At 39.3% G+C, this 19,934-nt stretch overlaps 2 protein-coding genes across 3 annotated transcripts in view; one reads left to right on the top strand and one right to left on the bottom strand.

Annotated features, from left to right (window-relative positions):
• Positions 1-1,418, bottom strand: part of NUFIP1 (nuclear FMR1 interacting protein 1) — a 31,514-nt gene extending 30,096 nt beyond the window's left edge. The window contains exon 1 of the mRNA XM_010951381.3: positions 957-1,418. Coding sequence (XP_010949683.1) covers positions 957-1,365 — 409 coding nt within the window. The 5' untranslated portion in view covers positions 1,366-1,418. The remainder of the gene's footprint in view (positions 1-956) is intronic.
• Positions 1,419-1,483: 65 nt separating this feature from the next.
• GPALPP1 (GPALPP motifs containing 1) overlaps positions 1,484-19,934 on the top strand; it is a 31,643-nt gene continuing 13,192 nt past the window's right edge. For both annotated transcript variants that reach the window (XM_045514025.2, XM_010951382.3), the window contains exons 1-4: positions 1,484-1,675; positions 12,758-12,890; positions 13,707-13,811; positions 16,280-16,385. In XM_045514025.2, the coding sequence (XP_045369981.2) occupies positions 1,561-1,675; positions 12,758-12,890; positions 13,707-13,811; positions 16,280-16,385 (459 nt within the window). In that variant the 5' untranslated portion in view covers positions 1,484-1,560. The remainder of the gene's footprint in view (positions 1,676-12,757; positions 12,891-13,706; positions 13,812-16,279; positions 16,386-19,934) is intronic.

Raw genomic sequence — 19,934 nt, 5'->3', positions numbered from 1 at the left:
AAAGTTGCTCCATCCACACCTTTCCACTTATTTAGCAGAAAAACGTTAAGCTATTCTTGTCTCCCCTTTACCTCACACCCATATCCGGTCCTTCACCAAGTTGGGTTGGCCTTACCCTACCTGCAAAATAAATCTAGAATCCAACTACTTCTCATCAACTGCGGAGCTCCACCCTGCTCCAAGTCCCCTTTTAACAGCTCTCACTTAGTTAACTCCATTAACTTCCTGTCTCCCTTTCAGTCAATTCCCATCAACAGCCACATTAATCCTTTTAAAACACAAATCAAACCACACCATCTCTCTGCACTAAGCATATCACAACAGTAAAAGTCAAAGTCCCATGATCTACAAAGACGTCTTCCCCAACCGCCTGCAAATCTGCCCCAGGCTCAGTCCTCTCTAGACACACCGGCTTCCATTCTGATCTATAGGTCCTGCCTCCAGGCCTTTGCACTTGCAGGTCCTTCTGCCTGTATCACCAACCTCCAGATGTATGCACTGCTCCATCCCTCACCTCCCTGAAGTTTTTGCTCAAATGTCACCTTACTGATGGCTGACACTGACATTTAAAACTGCACTGCCTGTCACTCTTCTCTGCTTTCCCTCTCCAGAGCACTCGCTGCCTTCTAACACACAATGTTTTATTTTGTTTTATTGCCTGTCTTCCTCCACCAGGGGATGTTAAGCTCCTTAAAGATAAGGTTTTTTGTATGTTTTCTTTCCTGTTATATCCCCTGTTCCTGGTCCATAGGTAGAATTCTATAAATAATTACTAAACTTAATGAACAGGATGGGAAAACTTAACTAGGTATGGGACAAATTGGGATACATTAATACCCAGCCTCCAAGAGTGCAGGCCAGTATCAGAAAGGGAGGAAAGGAAGGTGGATGAAATAGGAGCGGGAAAAAGGGAAGAAGTAAGGTAAGGAGTGGTACAGAGAGGAGTAACGACCTACCTGGAGTGTTGTGGGACTTCTGATGCTGAGGAAAGACACCCGGAGACTGAGTCCAGTACCATGATGTCGAAGCTTGGAAATTCCAGGAAGGCTGGCCATTGAGTTGAGGCTGAGAATTAAGAGGCAACTGAGCGACGAAGGAGGGCTGCGCCCCGGGAAGAATCTGGGCGTCCAAGTTGGGAGGCGCCTTGGGGAGAGCCTGGGCCTCTACAGTGGGCTGCGCCTCTGCGGAAGGCTCGGACCCTGCTGCGAGAGGCGACGAAGGCGGCGGTGGCGGCGGCAGCATGGCCCAGAGCATCCAGTTGTTCGGCAGAGAGGCACTGTCGCTCAGAGGCCCCGACGTGGGAGTCAGCTCGGGAGCTGGAAACCACCCGGTGGGAGTCACGAAACCACTTGCCGGTTCAGCCATGCCACCCGCCAGGTAACTAACCCAGCGTGCGAATGTGGCGCAAGCGTTAGGCGTCACTTCCTTTAGCGTTGATGATACGGAACAGCCAATCACGGGCCTCTGCGTCATTAGTCGGCGCCGGAAAAGGCTTCCCGTATTTGCGGCGAATCGCGGGCTGCTTTGGGGAGAGATTTGACTCGGCCTGGGTACACTTGTATGCGGGATCAGTGTCTGCCACCGCGGATGGCGAGGGATCTGATCGGGCCGGCGCTACCGCCCGGCTTCAAGGCCCGCGGGTCAGCAGAGGACGAGGAGCGGGACCCCAGCCCGGGTAAGCGGCGTGTCCCCTGCCCGCCAGACCCGCCCCCCTCGTCTCTGGCCCGGCCCAGCTTACTGAGTACCGGTCCGAGGCCTAGGAGGGCAGAGAAGTGGCGAATGTGCTCAGCCCGACCGGAGCTAACTTTCCTTCCCAGGCTGTGGCCGTGGGGAGACAGCCATGGGGGCTGCAGAAACGAGCTTTGGCTGGTAATCATTATCCTGATGAGGTATTCCCATGTAATGCTTAATGCGCTGGACGCGGTGCTGAATGACCGATACAGATTCAGTCATTTAATCTTCCTGGAAACTGTATAAGGTAAAGACTTTATGTCGTGTTACACATAGAGACAGTTGAGGCCCAGGCTGTTGCCCAGAACCACACAGCTACTAAGCGGATTAGAACAAAGCCCGTGCTCCTAACCTTTGTGCCATCTTGCTTTCTGACTTACAATGAATGCAGTTGGCTCTTGCAGAAGATACTTTCTCCTCTAGCCCCCGACCTGCCTTTGTAGCCTCTTACCCTGTCATTGCATCAGACAGACACAGCCCTGCTCAAACCAATCCAAGTTTCCGCGCACTTCTTCAGTTCTCTAGGCTTCTTCAAGCCTCATCTTGCGCTTCTTGGCATCCCTGACAATCCTCTACCCTATCCTTCAAGACACAGACTAAATGTCACTTCAGTGAAGCCTTTCCAAACTCTCCCAGGCATTGTCACACCCTCCTCTTTACCCTCGGGTTTTTTCCTACTTAGTTACATCACATATTTGATACACTGTTTTTGAATAACTTTTTGGCATATCTGTCTCCACCATTGCACTATGGTCTTCTAGCCTTAACACATAGCAGGCACCCTCGATTTGCCAAATAAATGCTTCTCAGATTCCTCCATGATGAGAGTCTAGCTCCCTTAATGTTTGTTCTAATTTGTAGCCGGGGACTGACTGCAGTTGGTGAAGCTGAAAAAGTAACCATCCCATTTCTGAATCTAAGTTGCATTCTTTGACTACTTAAAGGCCATGTTTCTACCTTGAACTTTCTTTCCAGGTCTCATTTCTGCTATAGCCTTTAAAAAGTTAAGCTTTTATTTTAGCAAGGAAGATTCCATTCAACTGAAGTTGAAGAAAAGTAGGGTTAACCAAAATTTTTAGTTGGGTTCCTATGCTTACGTTGGTTTTGGTTCACCATATTGCCTGATTTTAAACCAAGGCAGGATTTGCTGGTAAGCAACCACCATCCAATAGATACTTGTACTACGATTTGCTTCCATCATTCTGCCAGCTTTTACTTCAGACACTTTCTGTCTACTCTTTTCTGCTTGTTTCTTTTGTACAGTCATTCTCTCCCCACCCCTACCCTCAGCGTTTAACATCGTGTCTGTGTGTGTATCGCCCTCTACCTTGACTGAATCTTACCCCAGTCTGCCTGGCACATAAAAGGTCCTTGGTCGTTATCTGCTGAATGAGTTCACTTCTCCATCAAGCACAATATCTTGCACATAGCATGTCACTTTTTTAACACGCAGTTCCCCTTACTATAATATCATTCCCTTCATAACCTCCTAGATGGCCGATGCTAAAACAGTTGCCAAAAAAATCTTGAAATATGATTTTTTTTTAATTGAAGTATAGTCAATTTACAGTGTGTCAGTTTCTGGTGTACAGCACAATATTTCAGCCATACATTTACATACATATGTTTGTTTTCATATTCTTCTTCATTATGAGATAGCACTTTTTATCTCATTATTCTTCCAGAATAATAGAAGTTTATTAGTACCAATATCCTTGAAATTCACTGTATGACTTCATAGAAGTTCCCCTGGTGCCATCTTCCATTCTGCCTGCCTCTCCAGTCCTCTTTCAACCAAAGGGTCACCACTCTCCTGACCTATAACATCAGAGCTGAGTTTTGCATGCTTTTGCTTTTTATGTAAATGGGAAAATACAGTATGAACACTTTTGTAACCGGCTTCATATTTTGGCACGGTGTTTTGAGAGAGTCTCCATGTTAATGAATTATTGTTGATGTTATTATAGATTGTTTACTGTCATTGCTATAATAGTCCATTGTGTGAATGCCTGCAGTTTCTTTCTCTATTCTACTATTAAGGAACGTTTGAATAGCTTCTTCTTTTTTGGCAGTTAAAAAAGTGCTGTTGTACATTCCAGTACATGTCTTTTGGTGAGCACATGTTGCATGTCTTATGAAATTGTTGGGTCATTGGATATGCATATATTCGGCAGATACTGGGAAACAGTTCCCAAAGTCATACCAATTCACATTCCCACCAGCATGAATGAGAATTCTTGTCGTTCCATGTTCTCACTAATACTTGGTTTTTTCTGTCTTTTTAATCTGGTGATTTGTAGCAGTATCTGATTAGTAGTTTTAATTTGCATTTCCCTGGTGACAAATGAAGTTGACTGCCTTTTCATATATTTTTTGGCCATTTGGGTGTGTGTCACATCCAAGTCATTTGCTAATTTTCCACTGAGTTACCTGTCTTTTCTTACTGCTTTGTAGAATTCTTTATATACTGAGGACAGAAGTCATTTTTCAGTTATATGTATTGCAGATATCTTCTCTGATTCTGTGGGTAGCCTTTTCAGTCTCTTATGAGTGTATTTTGATGAACAGAAGTTTAAAATGTTAATATATTCTAATTTCTAATTTTTCTTTTTTTATGGTTAGAGCTTTTCATTAAGTAATCTTTATGTACTCCAAGGTTACAGAACTGTTCTCCTGTGTTTTCCTTTAAAAGCATTATGGCTTCAGCTTTCATATTTACATTTGCAGTCCATCTGGAATTGATTTTTGTGTATGGTGTAAGGTGAGGGTGAAGTTTTTTTTTCACATGTGGGTGTCCAGTTAACCCACCACCCTCCCTTCCCCACTGTACTACAATGTCATCTTCCTTAAAAATCAGGTGAATAGTGTATGTGCATCTAGTTTTTTTTTTCTTTTTCATTCTGGTAAAATATGCATAATGTAACATTTATCATCTTAACCATTTTTAAGTGTACAATTTATTGTTGAAGTACATTCACATTGTTTTGCAATCATCACCACTATCCATAGAACTCTTTTCCTCTTGCATAACCTTAACTCTATAACCATTGAACACTAAGTCCTCATTACCCCCATTCCCCTAGCCCTGGCAACCACTCTTCTACTTTCTGACTGTATGAATTTGACTACTCTAGGTACACCCACGTAAATGGAATCATACAATATTTTTTGTGTGTTTGATTTATTTCACTTAACATAATGTCTTCAAGGTTCATGCACATTGTAGCATGTGTCAGAATTTCCTTTGTAAGGCTGAATAATATTCCACATGTGTACATACCACATAGACCACATTTTGTTTATCCATTCATCTGTTAGTGAGCACTTGGTTTGCTTCCGCATTTTGGAAATTGTGAAAAATGCTGGTGTGAACAGGGGTGTACACATCTGTTTAAGTCCCTACTGTCAGTTCTTTTGAAAATACATCCAGAAGTGGATTTGCTAGATCATGTAAATAGTCTGTTTAATTTTTTTGAAGAACCACCATAGTGTTTTCCACGTTGGCTGCATTTTACATCCCCACCAGCAATGCACAAAGGTTCCAGTTTCTCACCATCCTTACCAGCACATGTTGCTTTTTGTCTTCTTTTTTATAATAGCCATTCTAATGGATGTGAAGTAGTAGCTCACTGAGGTTCCCATTTGTATTTCCCTAACGATGAGTGATTTTGAGCCACTTTTCATGTGCTCATTGGCCTGTGCATCTAGTTTTAAGAAACTTGAAGTCTCCTTTCCAAAGGAAAAAAATCTAAATAACAGTGCTATCCCCAATGTGTCAAATTTGTAATTGTCTAAAGATACACATTATGTGATACTCTGACCCTAAATCAACAAAAAAGAAAAATTATTTTAAGACTACTTTGTTTTGGAAGAAAATATGGTCTTTTAGAAAGCTATGAACTTCGTATTTTATCACATCAGGAGGCCCATAACACTTCAGTGTAAAGAATGAGTTTTGAGCTGAGCTGTAAATGGTTAGTAGAATCATTGAGACCAAGAGGTGTGAGGGAGCATTCGGACTGAGGAAATGACATGTATGAAGACTTTAAGGCAAGATGGAACAAGGTAGGCTCCGTGAACAGAGAGGACCAGGTGACTGAAGCAGAGAAGGTGAGGAGATGAGATTGCCCCTGCCCACCTGGATGCTCACATTCTAGCAGGAAAGCAAATAAGCAGAACCTCAGAGACCAAGTTAGGGAATTTTGGTCTCTATTCCAGGAGCAACAGATGTCTTTGGAGAGTTGTGGGTTTTTTAATATTTTTACTGAAGTGTAATATATACAGAAAATATACTTAAAGTGCACAGCTTGATGAATGTTCAAAGCTACACACAACAGTGTGACCAGTGTGCAGAAGGACCCTTTATGCCCCCTTTTAATCACTGCTCCCTCCAAGAGTAACTACTTTCATGATTTCTAACAGCATAGATTGGTTTTGCCTGTTTTTATACTTTCTGAATAAATCATACAGTATGCAGTTTTTTCTGTAAGAAACAATTTTAAGAGCTTACAACAAAGGTCTGACATCAGATTTGCGTGATAAAAAGATGAGATCCTTCAATGTCCCACCCACTCTCCATCCTCCTCTTCCCTCCCCTTTCAGGATTTGAATCTATTGCACAGACATCCACCAGGTGAAAAAGACTGGATTAACCTCTCAGTGCCTGGGGCTGTCCCAGTTTGAGCACTGAAAGTCCCACCTCCCAGGAAGCCCCCAAGTTCCAGGCAAACCAGCACAGTCAGTCCCCCTCATTTCTGTCTTCTGTAATAATGCACCTCAAACTTGAACAGGCACTCAGATCACCTGGAGATCTTGTTGAATTCATAGATCTGGATAAGGCCAGAGGTTCAGCATTTCTAACAAGTTCCCAGATGCTGCTGCTGCTCCTGCAGGTGCCAGGACACTGTGTAGGGAGGGATGGGTGCGTCCTGTGCTTGCTCTGTAGTTCTCACATTGGTTGTAATGTCTTATTTGCTGGTTCCCCTGCTGAACTGGGAGTTCCCCAAGGAAAGGGACCATGCCCTAGGCCTTGTGTAATTCTGGACACTAGTACTGCTCAGTAGCTTCCTTTTGGGCAAGTAGAGGAGACAGTAGAAATTCCTTAAGAGAAGCCCAGGATTCAGGGCAGAGGGCCAGCCAGGACCAGTATAAATGTAGTTAACCAGAAGTCTTTATGTAGGAGCTGGAAGGAATTTTATGGCTGGCTAGGAGTGCAAATTTGTGCGTGTGTATGTGATAGAATGCACATAACATAAAAATATATCATTGTAATCATTTTTTCCTTTCTTTTCTTTTTAAATTTATTGAAATATAGTCAGTTACAGAGTGTCAATTTCTGGTGTACAGCATGTTTCAGTCATACATATACATACATATATTCATTTTTATATTCTTTTTCATTATACGTTACTACAAGGTATTGAATGTAGTTCCCTGTGCTACACAAAAGAAATTTGTTTTTTTATCTATTTCCATTGTAACCATTTTTAAGTGTACTATACAGTGGCCTCAAGTATATTCACATTGTGCAGTCATCACCACCATCCTTCTCCAGAACTCTTTTCATCTTGCAAAACTGAAACTCTCTACCCATTAAACAACAACTCCCCATTCCCACTTTTCCCCCTTCCTGGCCCCTAGCAACCACCATTCTCCTTTCTGTAAGTGGGATCATACAGTATTTGTCTTTTTTGTGACTGGCGTGTTTCCCTCAGTATGATGCCCCCAGGGTTCATCCATGTTGTGGGCTGTGTCAGGATTTCCTCAGGTGGCGATTCTTGAGCCCCATCTGATATCTATCCTGTGTTCCTCATGCTCAGCTACCCCTGGGAGAGATCACTGACTCGCATGACCAGGGTTCAGAGGAGAGGGGAGCACACAGGTCTGAGATGGACCAAATTAACTTTATTCGAATACTCTGGAAAATTGAATGCTGGGAAATGTCCCCATTTAAAGGTCATGTTAAAAAACCACTGGGGTGCAAGTGTTTTCTTGAGACCAGCCATACTCCAGATGCTGCTCTGTGAAAGCCGAGTGCAGCCTTGGCTCTTGTGGCTCTAAGTCCATTCTCCTCACCTGTGGTGATCTCCACTCCACTCATCTCAGCCACATCTGCACTCACACTCTGGCCCTGTGCCATCCTGAAAACCTAAATTCAGATCTTGTTCTAAGCCAGAACCCCTTAGTCATCCATTGTCCTTACTCAGTTTCTCTCATTACACTTTTTTTTTAATCTTTTATTTTTGTTTTTAGCCTCATTGAGCCATGTGATCTCTGCCTGTCATTATTGGCCTCCTTTAATTATTTCTGTCCCTGTTCAACTTAGCCTCCGTGTAGTCTATCCATTCATTCTTTCTCTTGCCAGTGTTTTCAACTGCCTTCTCCCCTTCAGTATTCTGTTAAACCCATCTGGCAAAAACCCAGCTGTGGATCAGTCCAAACATGCAGCCTTTGTGAGCCCACACCCAGGCTTCCAACTGTTGTTCGAAGAATCCTCACATTTCCTCAGGCTAATGCTGCCGAAAACTGTAGTCTCCTCCCTGGCTGGGTCCCCAGCGCTGCCCAGAGGGTCCCCACACAGCTTCTCCCCATCATCAGCCTTGGCTTTTTAAAACCTTCTCTTTCTTAGACTCACTCTCATTCTGCTTCACAGAAAAAGTAGGGGCCACCTTAAGAAAAATTCCTCACTTTTCTGGCACTTTGCCTAAAAACTTCCCTGACTCTGCCAGGTTCTTTCATCTTCCCTTTGATCATAATGGAAGAGGGATATTACTTCCTCCCAAGGCTAATCCTTCTGCTTTTACGTGGAATCCCTTCCCTTGTCTGCAGGGCTCTTTGCCCTTGGCATTGAACCAGAACATTCCAATTGTTTCCATCTTCTTGAAGACTACTCCACATCCCCCTGTCGCTTCTCCTTTTTCTCTCTGACTAGATCTCCAACCAACACTTTTTCTAGGAAACTTTTCTCTGACATCACTATCTATTCCCATCAAAAGACAGTTGGATGCTCTTTATTTATATTTCCATGACTTAACCCTGTCTGGGGGGTGACCAGCAAGCTTTTCCTGGACCAGATAGTAAATATTTTAGGCTTTGCCAGTCAACAGGCAAAATCAGGATTATTATGAAAGTATGTATATAACAAGAGAGAAAACAAATTTTTATTGTTGAAATTCAAAACTTGATGGAGTACAGTTTTTTGTAGTATAAGTCTACTAATGAGAAGAATGGAATTGCTTTGGGGGCAATAACATTTTGTTTAATTTAGGTTCAGAGTTAGCGTTTCCTATTACCATTAATTGATCGCTGATCTATAATGAGATTTGATGTGTTATACTGAGTACATCTTTTTGTATGCATAATTCTGTGTGATAGATGCTACAAGGGAAACATAATGGAATATATAAGGCACGTTCTCTCTATTCACATGGCAGTTATAATCTATTTGTAAAACTACCATTGCAGAGGGAGAGTTACCTTAATAATGAACATCACCGCTTTAGGAGAGAGATGGAATAGATCATTTTAAGTGCCTAAAATAATTTTTGAGACATTGTATATAGTTCTGAAGAATGATACCTATAAAAATGTGAAGCCAGGCACATCCTCAGTTTTATTAGTAAGTCTGTAGTGTGGCTTATAGTAACTTATGCTTTCAATATTCTTCTTTTTTAATATTATCATTTCTTGGTATTACGTTATTATGTAAATGATTTCTTTTGACACAACCCAAATGGAAAATAAATAATTCTATATTTTGAATGTTACTTTATACATTATTTTTCCTATGATCATTTAAAAAATAAGGCCATATATTCTTCTCAGATGAGATTATATTCATCTGTTCATTCCCTTCTTTAAAAATGCAAGGCAGGGGAGTGGGCATAGCTCAGTGGTAGAGCACATGCTGAGCATGCAAAAAGTCCTGGATTCAATTCTCATTACCTCCATTAAAAAAAAAAAATCAAGGCAAACTTATCTGTTAGTTATAATCCCAAGGACAGCACACATTTAGCCCATTTAACATTTTAATCATTTGAACTATTTAAAAGAATAAAATCTCTTAATGATCTGAACCAACCCAAAATTAGCCAGTAGTGTCATATCGACAAATTGCATTGATAACACCCACGTCTAAGAAAAGAAAGGAGCAATGTAATCCTCCAGTCTGTTTCATGTTAAACTGTGACCCCCTAGAATTTTGAAGAAAAGGGTATTCATGGAAGGCAGTGTCTTCCCCTTCTTTGGGAGTTAGTAGTGCATACAAAGATAAACCAGAAATCAGTAAAGGCATTGTTCATTGCATGCAGCCAGAGGGCAGATATAATCTGCATTGATAGCTGGGGAACATTTACATGCTAAGACATTAACTATTCTTCAGTCTTACACAGCAGTTGGAGGTATGAATCCTATCCCTTAATTTTTTTCTGTTTTTGTTTTTTCTGGGGGGTGATAATTAGGTTTAATTATTTACTTATTTATTTAGAAAAGTACTGGGGAATTGAACCTGGGACCTTGTGCATGCTAAGCATACACTCTACCACTTGAGCTATACCCTCCCTTCATCCCTTAAGTCTTAATGTTTTCCCTTTTTTGCTGCTTGATTGTTCTTTCTATGCATGCTGTATTACAAGCTTAGCATTTATTTTCTAAATTCCTTCCTTTGTTTAATGATGTGTAGAAGAATGTAGGAAAAAATGCATCCAATTTTTTAAGATAAAAGTTTAGATTTTTTTAAAGTCAGTTTATTGTGTATTGAGCACTTGATCTATAGTAATACACCAAGAGGTGATAGGAAAAATTTTTCGGAAGTAGATAAATGGTTCTAAAACTGACCTTGACTTCTTCCTTGAGCTTTCTGCTAGTATAACCTGGGTACCAATGAAATTTTTAACAGACGTGTTAAAGTAAGATGCAAAAAACAAGGTCTTGGCTCTTCCCCCAAACCTGCTTCCCTTCTAGTCTTGCCCATGTTAGAGAATAGCATTACTGTCCTCCCAGCTAACCAGTCAGGCCAGAAACCTACGGCTCATCCTCAGTTCCTTTTTTTTTGGTTCTCATTTCTTACATGCAAACCATTGGCAAGTCCTCTTTGCCCTTCCTTCAAAGCGCATTGCAAATCAAACCATTTCTTACCAGTTTTCTAACTCATCTTCCTACTCCTGACCCCTCTGTTAACTCTACAGCAGACAATTATTTAAAAAAAAAAAAAAAAAGGTAACTCAGATTATGTCTTTGCAGACTTAAAACGTTGCAGTGACTGCCTGTTATAATCAAAATCCAAACTCCTTACCACATCTTGCGCTCACATTTATGGAGTGCTTACTGTATACCAGATACTGTGTTAGGTGCTTTGAATGTATTAACTATGTAATCGTCACAACAGCCCTTTGAGATTGGAACTACTATTCACCTCATCTTACAGATTAAGCATGTAACACAGGAAGGTTAAATAACATCCAAATTGCTCAGCTAGTAAGTGGCTGAGCTGGAATTCAAAGCCAGAGAGTCTGGCCCCAAAGCATACAGTGTGACCCCTTTGTAACCATCCAACAGTGTCTTGTCACTTTCCTTTCTTTGCTTTAGCTGCACAGGCCTTTTTGTCCCTCAAGCACATCAAGCTTGTTCTTTCCTTAGGACTTTTGCACCAGCAACTCCTCCATCTAGAATGTTCTTTCCTTATATTGTTGTGTGGCCACTGTCATCTCATCATTTAAGTCTCCATTCAGAGGACTTCTAGGGGACCTTCCCTGACCTCTGGCTTTAAAATTACGCTCCAACATATTCACAGTCACCTTTTTTATTTGTTTCTTTTTAAAGTTGTTTCTCTAGAAGTAGTTACTTAAGTAATATTTGTTGGATGATGGATGCTGACTCTTTGTTGGATGTTGTTTAGTACAGTGGTTAAAGGTGTAGACTGAAATCAGACTTCTGGGTTCACGTCCCAGGTCTGCTGTTCAGTTGTGTGAAATTGGGCAAGTTACTTCTGCCTCAGTTTCCTCATCTATAAGACAGAAATAAATACCTCCCTAATAAGGTTGCTGTCAAAATAAAATAGGTTAATGTGTGTAAATCTCTATTTGTATGTGTGGTTTTTAATATTGAATTAATAGTCTACCTGGGAAGCTCTTTGGAAAATCATATTTCCAGGCCATCCAAGTCAGACTCTATGGAAGTCCCCAGGAAACCCTCTCTTTTTTTATATATATTTTGGTGATTCTGATAAACATCCAGGCTTGGGAACTCTGGCAGTAGAGGTTTAGTATCACTGCTCAGGATCGACATAGACACTTGTGTCTGTGTCACATCATGACATCATGCAATAATCTGTAACTTTTCTGAGCCTTAAAGAGAGAGCAGTTCTCTTCTTGTGGGCCCTGAAGACCCTTACCCATTTCCCAGGCATCCCCAACTCAGTACAGCCTCATTCTTTTCTCTGAATCTCGACTAGTGAGCACTAAAACTTCAAGTGCCTCTACTTTTGTTTCTGTGTGGAAAATCATTGGCAACAGAAAACTAACCGAGAAGTATAATAATGCCAGTAAAGATATCTTCTTCAGTGAAAATTCTTAGAAACCAGATGGGGTAATTTTGATTTTTAATATGTTGGAGTATGGAATGGCAAGTTTGTTGTTTGGTTAGCTCTGTGATGTAAATATTGTCTACCATATGTTGTCTGTAAGAAAAAAAAATCATGAAACATTTTGGCAGATGGACCAACCGAAATTACAACCAATGCAAAAACTGGAAGATGTAAACAATTACACACTATTGCTATATTTATAAGTTTGAGTGTTAAAGTTTTTGTAAATCTCAAAATTAATATTGTGTAAGACATGATTTCTGCCTTCTTGGAGTTGGAAAGACAAAAACCACTATACACAAAACAGGAGCAAATGAGATTCAAGTCCTAATAAATGATAGCCTGCCAGTGCTGTGAATTTCAGAAAAGAAAGTGTGAAGTGTCGGCTGAGGTTCACTGAAACAGTTGTGACTACTTATGACATACACAAGACGTCTTCTGTAGTTGCAGGACCAGCTCTGCCTCCTAATTATAAAAGCAGTAGTTCAGAGTCGTCAGACAGCGATGAGGACAGCAGTTCTTTGTATGATGAAGGAAATCAAGAATCTGAAGAAGATGACAGTGGTCCCACTGCAAGGTCAGTCACTTATTACATCAAATGATAGATCAAGCCTCAAACCAGGTATACATTGGCTGGAACAGACAGCTACAAAGGGGATATCGTATCTGCATTTGTGTAGCACAGGAAGAAGTCACTTCATATGACATTTCCTCATGAACTACACCTATTACAATGAAATTTGTTCTAGTAGTGTATAGCTAGCTCCCCAGATATCTAGAATTTCAATAAAACTCTAACATAAAGGATTTTTCCTTAAGGTATTAGTGAAGTGATTAAATTATTCTAAATAAACCAGATGATTTCTTTTAAAAATTATGCATGCAGTGTATGTTTTTGTTTAAGCAAATGAATGATTTCGCTCTGACCTAGCCATACTCAGCGCAGGTCCATGTAAATAAGAAGTTGAATCTTTGTTTATTATTGGGTAGCAAGGTTTTTTAAATGTATTTTAATAATTATGATACAGAAATAGCAACTGAAAACCCTTCTTTAAATGAAATTAAAAGCCAAAGTCATAAACGTTTTGCTGGGAAGTATATAGCAAATAGACTATTTGAAACTTCATTGAGTAGAATCTTTAACACCACAGAAAATGTATAAAACTGATATATTACTTCTGTAAAGAAGTAACCATCCTCTATTTTAGGCCACAGATAAATTCCAGGAAAAGATTAGTATAAGACCTGTGGTAGATTTTTTTTCTTACTTGGCAAGATTAATTTATTGTTTCATTGTTTATACAACTAGTTGAGTTACTGTTCCTTTAAAAATTAAAATTTCTCTATGAAAACAATTCTGACATACATGCATAAAATTATACTGTGTTTTCAGAAAACAGAGAAGAAATCAAGATGACGATGATGATGATGATGATGAAGGGTTTTTTGGACCAGCCCTGCCTCCTGGATTTAAAAAGCAGGATGATTCTCCTCCAAGGTGATAATGTGTAATATTTCAGGCCAGTTGTTTTCTAAATATGTCAACTAGTGTCTGTTAATTCATTAAAGAGTTATCTGAAATTGTTTTTAACTTATATATTTATAGAATGTTTGAAATAAATTTGATATAAAAATATTTATAAGTTTTTAATTTCTATAAGGAAAATAATTATTTACATGTTTATGGCACTTTTATAATTTATTAAAAAAAACTTCCCTATCTCTTATTTGATACTCACAAGAGTGTTCTGTGGTAGGCTGGGCAAAACATTATCCTTCTTACCCCTTTTTTTAAACAGATAAGGTTGTGCACGTAGTAAGTGTCAGACCTGGTGCTAGAATTCTGGTATCTGACTTCTAATTCAGATGTTTTCTTAATTATTTATTGAAAGATTAGACAGATAGCTATGTGCCAGATTAGATAGTTAACTTCACTGAACCTCCAGTTTGTCATCTTAAACCAGGATAGCAACACGTACCTTACAGAATTGTGGTAATTGAGAATTCATATTTATACACATGTATATACATGTGTGATTCTTATATGGTGCCTGGCACAGAGTAAACATACAGTAAATATTGATTCCTATCTTCTGGGAATTATAAAATTTTTAAATGCTGAACACGATATTGCACACCAGATTGTTTTATAGGTCATAACACTGTATCCCAATATGCAAGAACAAGTGGAAAAGGCTGTTGCACATTTTATATTCAGAGGTTATAGTCACGCTAGTCAGCTTCTAATTTCATATAACTTTGCTCTCTTAGAAATAAGAGGGATGGACAATCCACTACCTGTTTTGCGTGGCCCACTAGCTAAGAGTGATCTTGAAGGGGTCATTAAAATACAAAGACAGCTCTGCGACAGAGACCCAAATGTGGCCCTCAGAGACTAAAATTTCCTATCTGGTTTCTTATAGGAAATTTGCTGACTGCTGGGATATAACATTCCTTCCAAGAAAATACATTATTAAATGCATAGCAGTTTCTTTCTTGAGAATTATATTTTGGCAGCAATAAAATATATGTTTGAAATAAACAGGTGGTAGAATATATTGGAGGGAAAATCTTACATATCTCCATAGCATGCCACGGTTATGTTCCTGTACTATATTTTCAGATTGTATGTATTACTAATTTTATCCTCACAGATTCCCTGAGGCCAGAAAATGGAGCTGTAATTGCATTTGTAGATCTGCTAGAAACTGTACTCAGAAAAACTCATACAGCACTTCCTTATACTTAATAAATGATAACTAATTTGCTCTTTCTAACAATGCCACATTTCTGCATTTTTCATTTGCAAAATTGTTTTGGTTCAAAGAAGTTTTATGAGCAAAGGCAAGAAGTAATTGGCCAGAATCAGACCCTGTGACTCTTAGTACTGTTTTCGCCCTACCAGGAAGCATGTCTGTAAGACTCTAAATGAACACAGCACAATCTGGAAAATTCAGCTTAAGACTTCAGTGCCGTCTTAGTTGGTAATACTGGCCCAGGGACATCTCTAGAGAAAAAAAACCAAGGAAGACAGGAGAAACTTTATGAAAGAGAGTAGAAAGTATCATTCCTCTTTTATTTTTTCCATACATAAAGTAAAGCTTTCTCTTTTTCAGACCCAGAATTTAGGCAGTTTTCCCTTTTGAATAGATGTCAGTTCCCTCAGAATGTGGCAGTGGGGCAGCTTGAAAGAAAGTGAACTTTGGCATCAGATAGACCAGGATTCAAACTCCAGCTCTGTCACTTACTGGTTTGTGTTATGCTTGGGCATTATTTTGCTCCCACAGAAAATGGAGTGACTTACCAACCAGGCTTTTTTAAGGAAAGAGAAAAGTACACTGATTGAAATATCCTTCACATACTACCTTTTCCTTATCTGTGGATCTCAAATTAGCTATTTTCGTTCTTACACATTTCCACCTCATTGCTGGATTCTTTGTGAGGACAGTGTTTAGATTTTTTTACTGCCTTGGCACATGTAACCATAAACATCTGTTGTATGCATGTGCTATGTATGTCCGTAGGGCTCAATTTATACTTAAGCAGTTCTGACTGTAATTATAATGCCCTTAAGTGTCAGTGGACAGTAAGTAGCAACACTGAAAGCCATGGCACAAAATAAAAAAAGACCTTCACAAGCTTTAGTCCATAATAAGGACTTTTTAATGATTTTTATTTAAGATAATTCTTTTAAAAAGTGGGAACACACCACTGCCACAGAGATTGAGAATTATAGGTTTAGTATCCAATCATTGACTAACAAGTAGAAAGCTAAAATGCAAAAATTAGATTTTTTATGATACTAAGTGAAAAAATATTAGGTTATAGAGTAATAATAATATTATTGAATAAAATTCTCATTTTCAACATTTGTATTTTCTGGATTTTTATTGTTTGTGTGAGGTTTTATTCTGAAAGCTGACTTTTTAGTCGGGGAGAGTGATAAAGGTTCATTTTATTTTTCAGGCCCATAATAGGTCCTGCATTACCGCCTGGTTTTATTAAATCTACACAGAAAAGTGACAAAGGCAGAGGTGATCCAGGACACGTGTCATCATATTTCAACTCTGAGGTTTGGAAATTTTTCTATTAAAGAATGAGTTGTAGCGAACTCAAGACTTTACATAGTAGTGACTATAATCATTTGACTCAAATGTAATGAGAGATACGTCATATTCAGATTAATTTCAGATTGTAGCATAGGTAGGTGAAATCAAAAGGTGTCATAGACCTGAGATTCTGTTAGAAAAATACCAACTCAGTGTTGACAGGGCATTACCTATGCATGGTTCTCATCCTTGAAGAGAAGCTTTAAAATGCTAGAAAATAGAGCATAATGAAAAGTTTAAGGAATTTTTGTGATTTGACTCAGAAGAGAGAAAGCTGAGGAATTTTTTAATAATGATCTTTATCTCCTACCCGGCTTTGGTACCTGTGTATAAGAAAGGCACTGCTGGATACATAATTTTTGGAAAAGAAAGATGGCATGATTTTGGAGTCAAGAAGGAAGTCTGCTGTCTTTTTAGAGGCCTGGTCCTTAACAATAGCTGAGATTTGCATTTGTCTTTGTTTTTCTGTTACCTCTTCTCAACACAGCAGCTAGAGTGGCCCAGATGAAACAGTCAGATCATGTCACTCACACTCAGAACTGTCTTGTTCCTCCTCTCTCTGCGTAAGAGCCAACATCCTTACAGGGCCTTCTACAATCTGGCCTCCATTAACTCCCTGATTTCCTCTCTTATTTTGATGTAACTACACTGGGCTCCTTGCTGCACCTCCTTAAATATGCCTGGCAGGCTTCCACCCCAAGCCTTCATATCTGTGCTCCAAGTCTCTCCAAAATGGCCCTCCCCTAGATATTTATGTGGCTTGCTTCCCACCAGCTAGAGTGCTTTTAGCTGCTAATGACAGAAAATCCAATTCACAATGAAACTTTGTCTTAACCTTCTTAGTTAGCAAATGGGTTGTTTATAGAACTTTCTGGGTGGCCTATAATCTGTATTTCCAAAATAAGGAAAATATGTTTCATACATAAGAAGAGGTCTAGAGGTAGGGTCATTCCAGGCTTGGCCAATTCAGCAGTCCAGTGAGAGCACCCAGGCCCCAGGTTTTCACACCTTCTCTGACATCCACAATATGTTTATTCCTCTTAGGCTGACCCCTTCATTATACAAAAGCCTACCAGCATTGAGATTCACATGCAGGTGGCAGTGTCCAAGCGTAGAAGGGGAATGGTCCTGTGCATCCTTTTTAGAGAGAGGAAAACATTTCCAGGTTTCCTCTAGACCTCTCCTCATATTTCTTTGGCCAAAATTGAATCATAGGCCCACACCAAGTCAGTCAGTTGGGCAGGAGGAATGAGACCAAAGTGATTGACTTAGAATTATCAGCATTTCCCCCAGAATTAGAGAAGGTCCCAGTTTCCTCAGAAGAGCATGATTCTGAAAAGAATGTGCAAAACACAGGGTTACCTTAGTAGAGTGCTTATTGGTTGGAGCTATTATAATCCCCAACTGAAAGACAAAACCAAGCCTAGAAAGGTTGAATAACGTGGTTGAGGTCACAGGGCTGATAACAACCGCAAATTGCAGCCTTGAAAGTACATCTGTCTAACTCTCCAGTCCAAACTGTAAACCAGTAAGGTACATGATTTCTCTTTATTTCTGGATAAAATAACTCACTTTTAAAAAAAAGAAACAAAATCCTCACCTTTTAAAAAAAATAAATACTCATCCAGGACACCAAAATGATTTGATACCTAGATTAGATTTGGGTTTATGATTCCAAGTTCTCGTTTTCAGTTTACTGTGTTGGGCTTGATTTTATCTGTTCCTTCATCTACCCATTGAATTTATGTCTCCCACCATTCTAAGTGATTTTTATTTCAAAAATTTCGGGCATCTGCCTTTATAAAACCATCTCTTATTAGATGGAAGTGTGAATATCATTAGCTTATTACCCATCATCCTAAACTTCAATACTATATTGATGTCATGTCTCTTATAGTATTAAAAGTTTAGTGTATTTTTTTTGAGAGGGAGGTAATTGGGTTGGTTTATTTATTTTTGGAGGACGTACTAGGGATTGAACCCAGAACCTTGTGCATGCTAAGCGTGTGCTCTACCACTTGAGCTATACCCTCCCCCAGTGTATCTTTTTTTTTTAATTGAAGTATAGTCGATTTATAATGTGTTAATATTTCTGGTGTACAGCATAGTGATTCATTTACACACATACATATTCCTTTTCATATTCTTTTTCCTTATAGGCTATTACAGACTGTTTTTTTTTCCTTCAAGTTTTATTGTGATATAATTGACATACAATACTGTGTACACTTTTTTTTCATTGGGGGTGGGGGGTAGTTAGGTTTTACTTATTTACTTATTCATTTATTTATTTATTTATTTATGGAGGTAGTGGGAATTGAACCCAGGACCTTGTGCTTGCTAGGCACGTACTCTACCACTGAGCTATACCCTCCTGCTCACAAGGTATCAAATACAGTTCTCTGTGCTATACAGCAGGACCCTGTTGTTTTAGTGTATCTTTTGTAGCTGTTTGTTTTATATCACCAAGTATTATATTTGTAGGGGACTGTAAATATGTTTGAGATAATGTCTTTGCTGAGAGCTTACTGTTGCAAAGGTAAGCTATAAACATTTAAAGTTAAATCATTAGCAGTTGAAATAAAGAAAATAGAGGGACTGCTGTAGTACAAGTAGAAAAAATACTGGCCTTGATCTTAGAATATGAGTCTCGGATACTAGTTTTATAACCTCAAACAATCTGTTTAACCTTTCAAAATATACTTCTCTAAACCTAGGTTTCCCCAAAAAGAAAACAGGAATAATAATGCCATTTCACAGTTTTGTTATGAAGTTCAAATGAAACACTGTATACCAAAATCCATAGTTACTAAGGGGTGTGTGAGAGAGTCAGGGTAAGCCACGAGACTGTGTAATTATCTAGTTATTTGCACCAAAAGCAGTTGCTGTCAGGGTTTGGAGAAGAAACTACGGGTAGAAAGTTACCACTGAGTGGTTAGCAGGGAAAACAAACAACATAAATGAACACCTAATCCTGGTAGTTTGAAAAAATAAGAGGAGGAAGCTGCCTGTCAGAGCTGGAGAACAAACGTCTTATTGTTCTTTATCTTTCTCTCTCTCCTGCTTGAGGACAAGGACTATTTTAATCCCTACTGTGTATAGCATCTAACAGAGTCTTACATGAAAACCCTTTATTAAAATAATTTACTATGAACTAATTGAATTCAATTATTGGAATACTAGTATATCTTTGGGGGAAGAAGAGGGGTACTTTGGGAACCAAATTAACTCATTCGGCCCAGCATTTTGTGAGGTATTGCACAGCATTTCCATTTCAGTGGACTATACTAAACCATGAAGGCTGACACAGCTTCCCAGAATGTCTTACTTGTGTGCATCTTACAGCAGGAATGAAAATGGTTTCAACTTGTGTCATTTCTGATCACTTGTTACTAATTCCCTGGAATATTAACATTGAGAGGAATTGTGAGGCCACATCTGTGTCCATCAGGAAGAGAGCTGAAATAAGTCACCGAGGTCTGCCATAGACATAGGAGAGGAGGTGGGACAAT

Source organism: Camelus bactrianus, chromosome 14 (genome assembly GCF_048773025.1).
Source record: "Camelus bactrianus isolate YW-2024 breed Bactrian camel chromosome 14, ASM4877302v1, whole genome shotgun sequence".
Lineage (NCBI taxonomy): Eukaryota > Metazoa > Chordata > Mammalia > Artiodactyla > Camelidae > Camelus > Camelus bactrianus.
The sequence above is the reverse complement of the archived record's forward strand: the minus strand, read 5'-3'. Positions and strand labels throughout refer to the sequence as shown.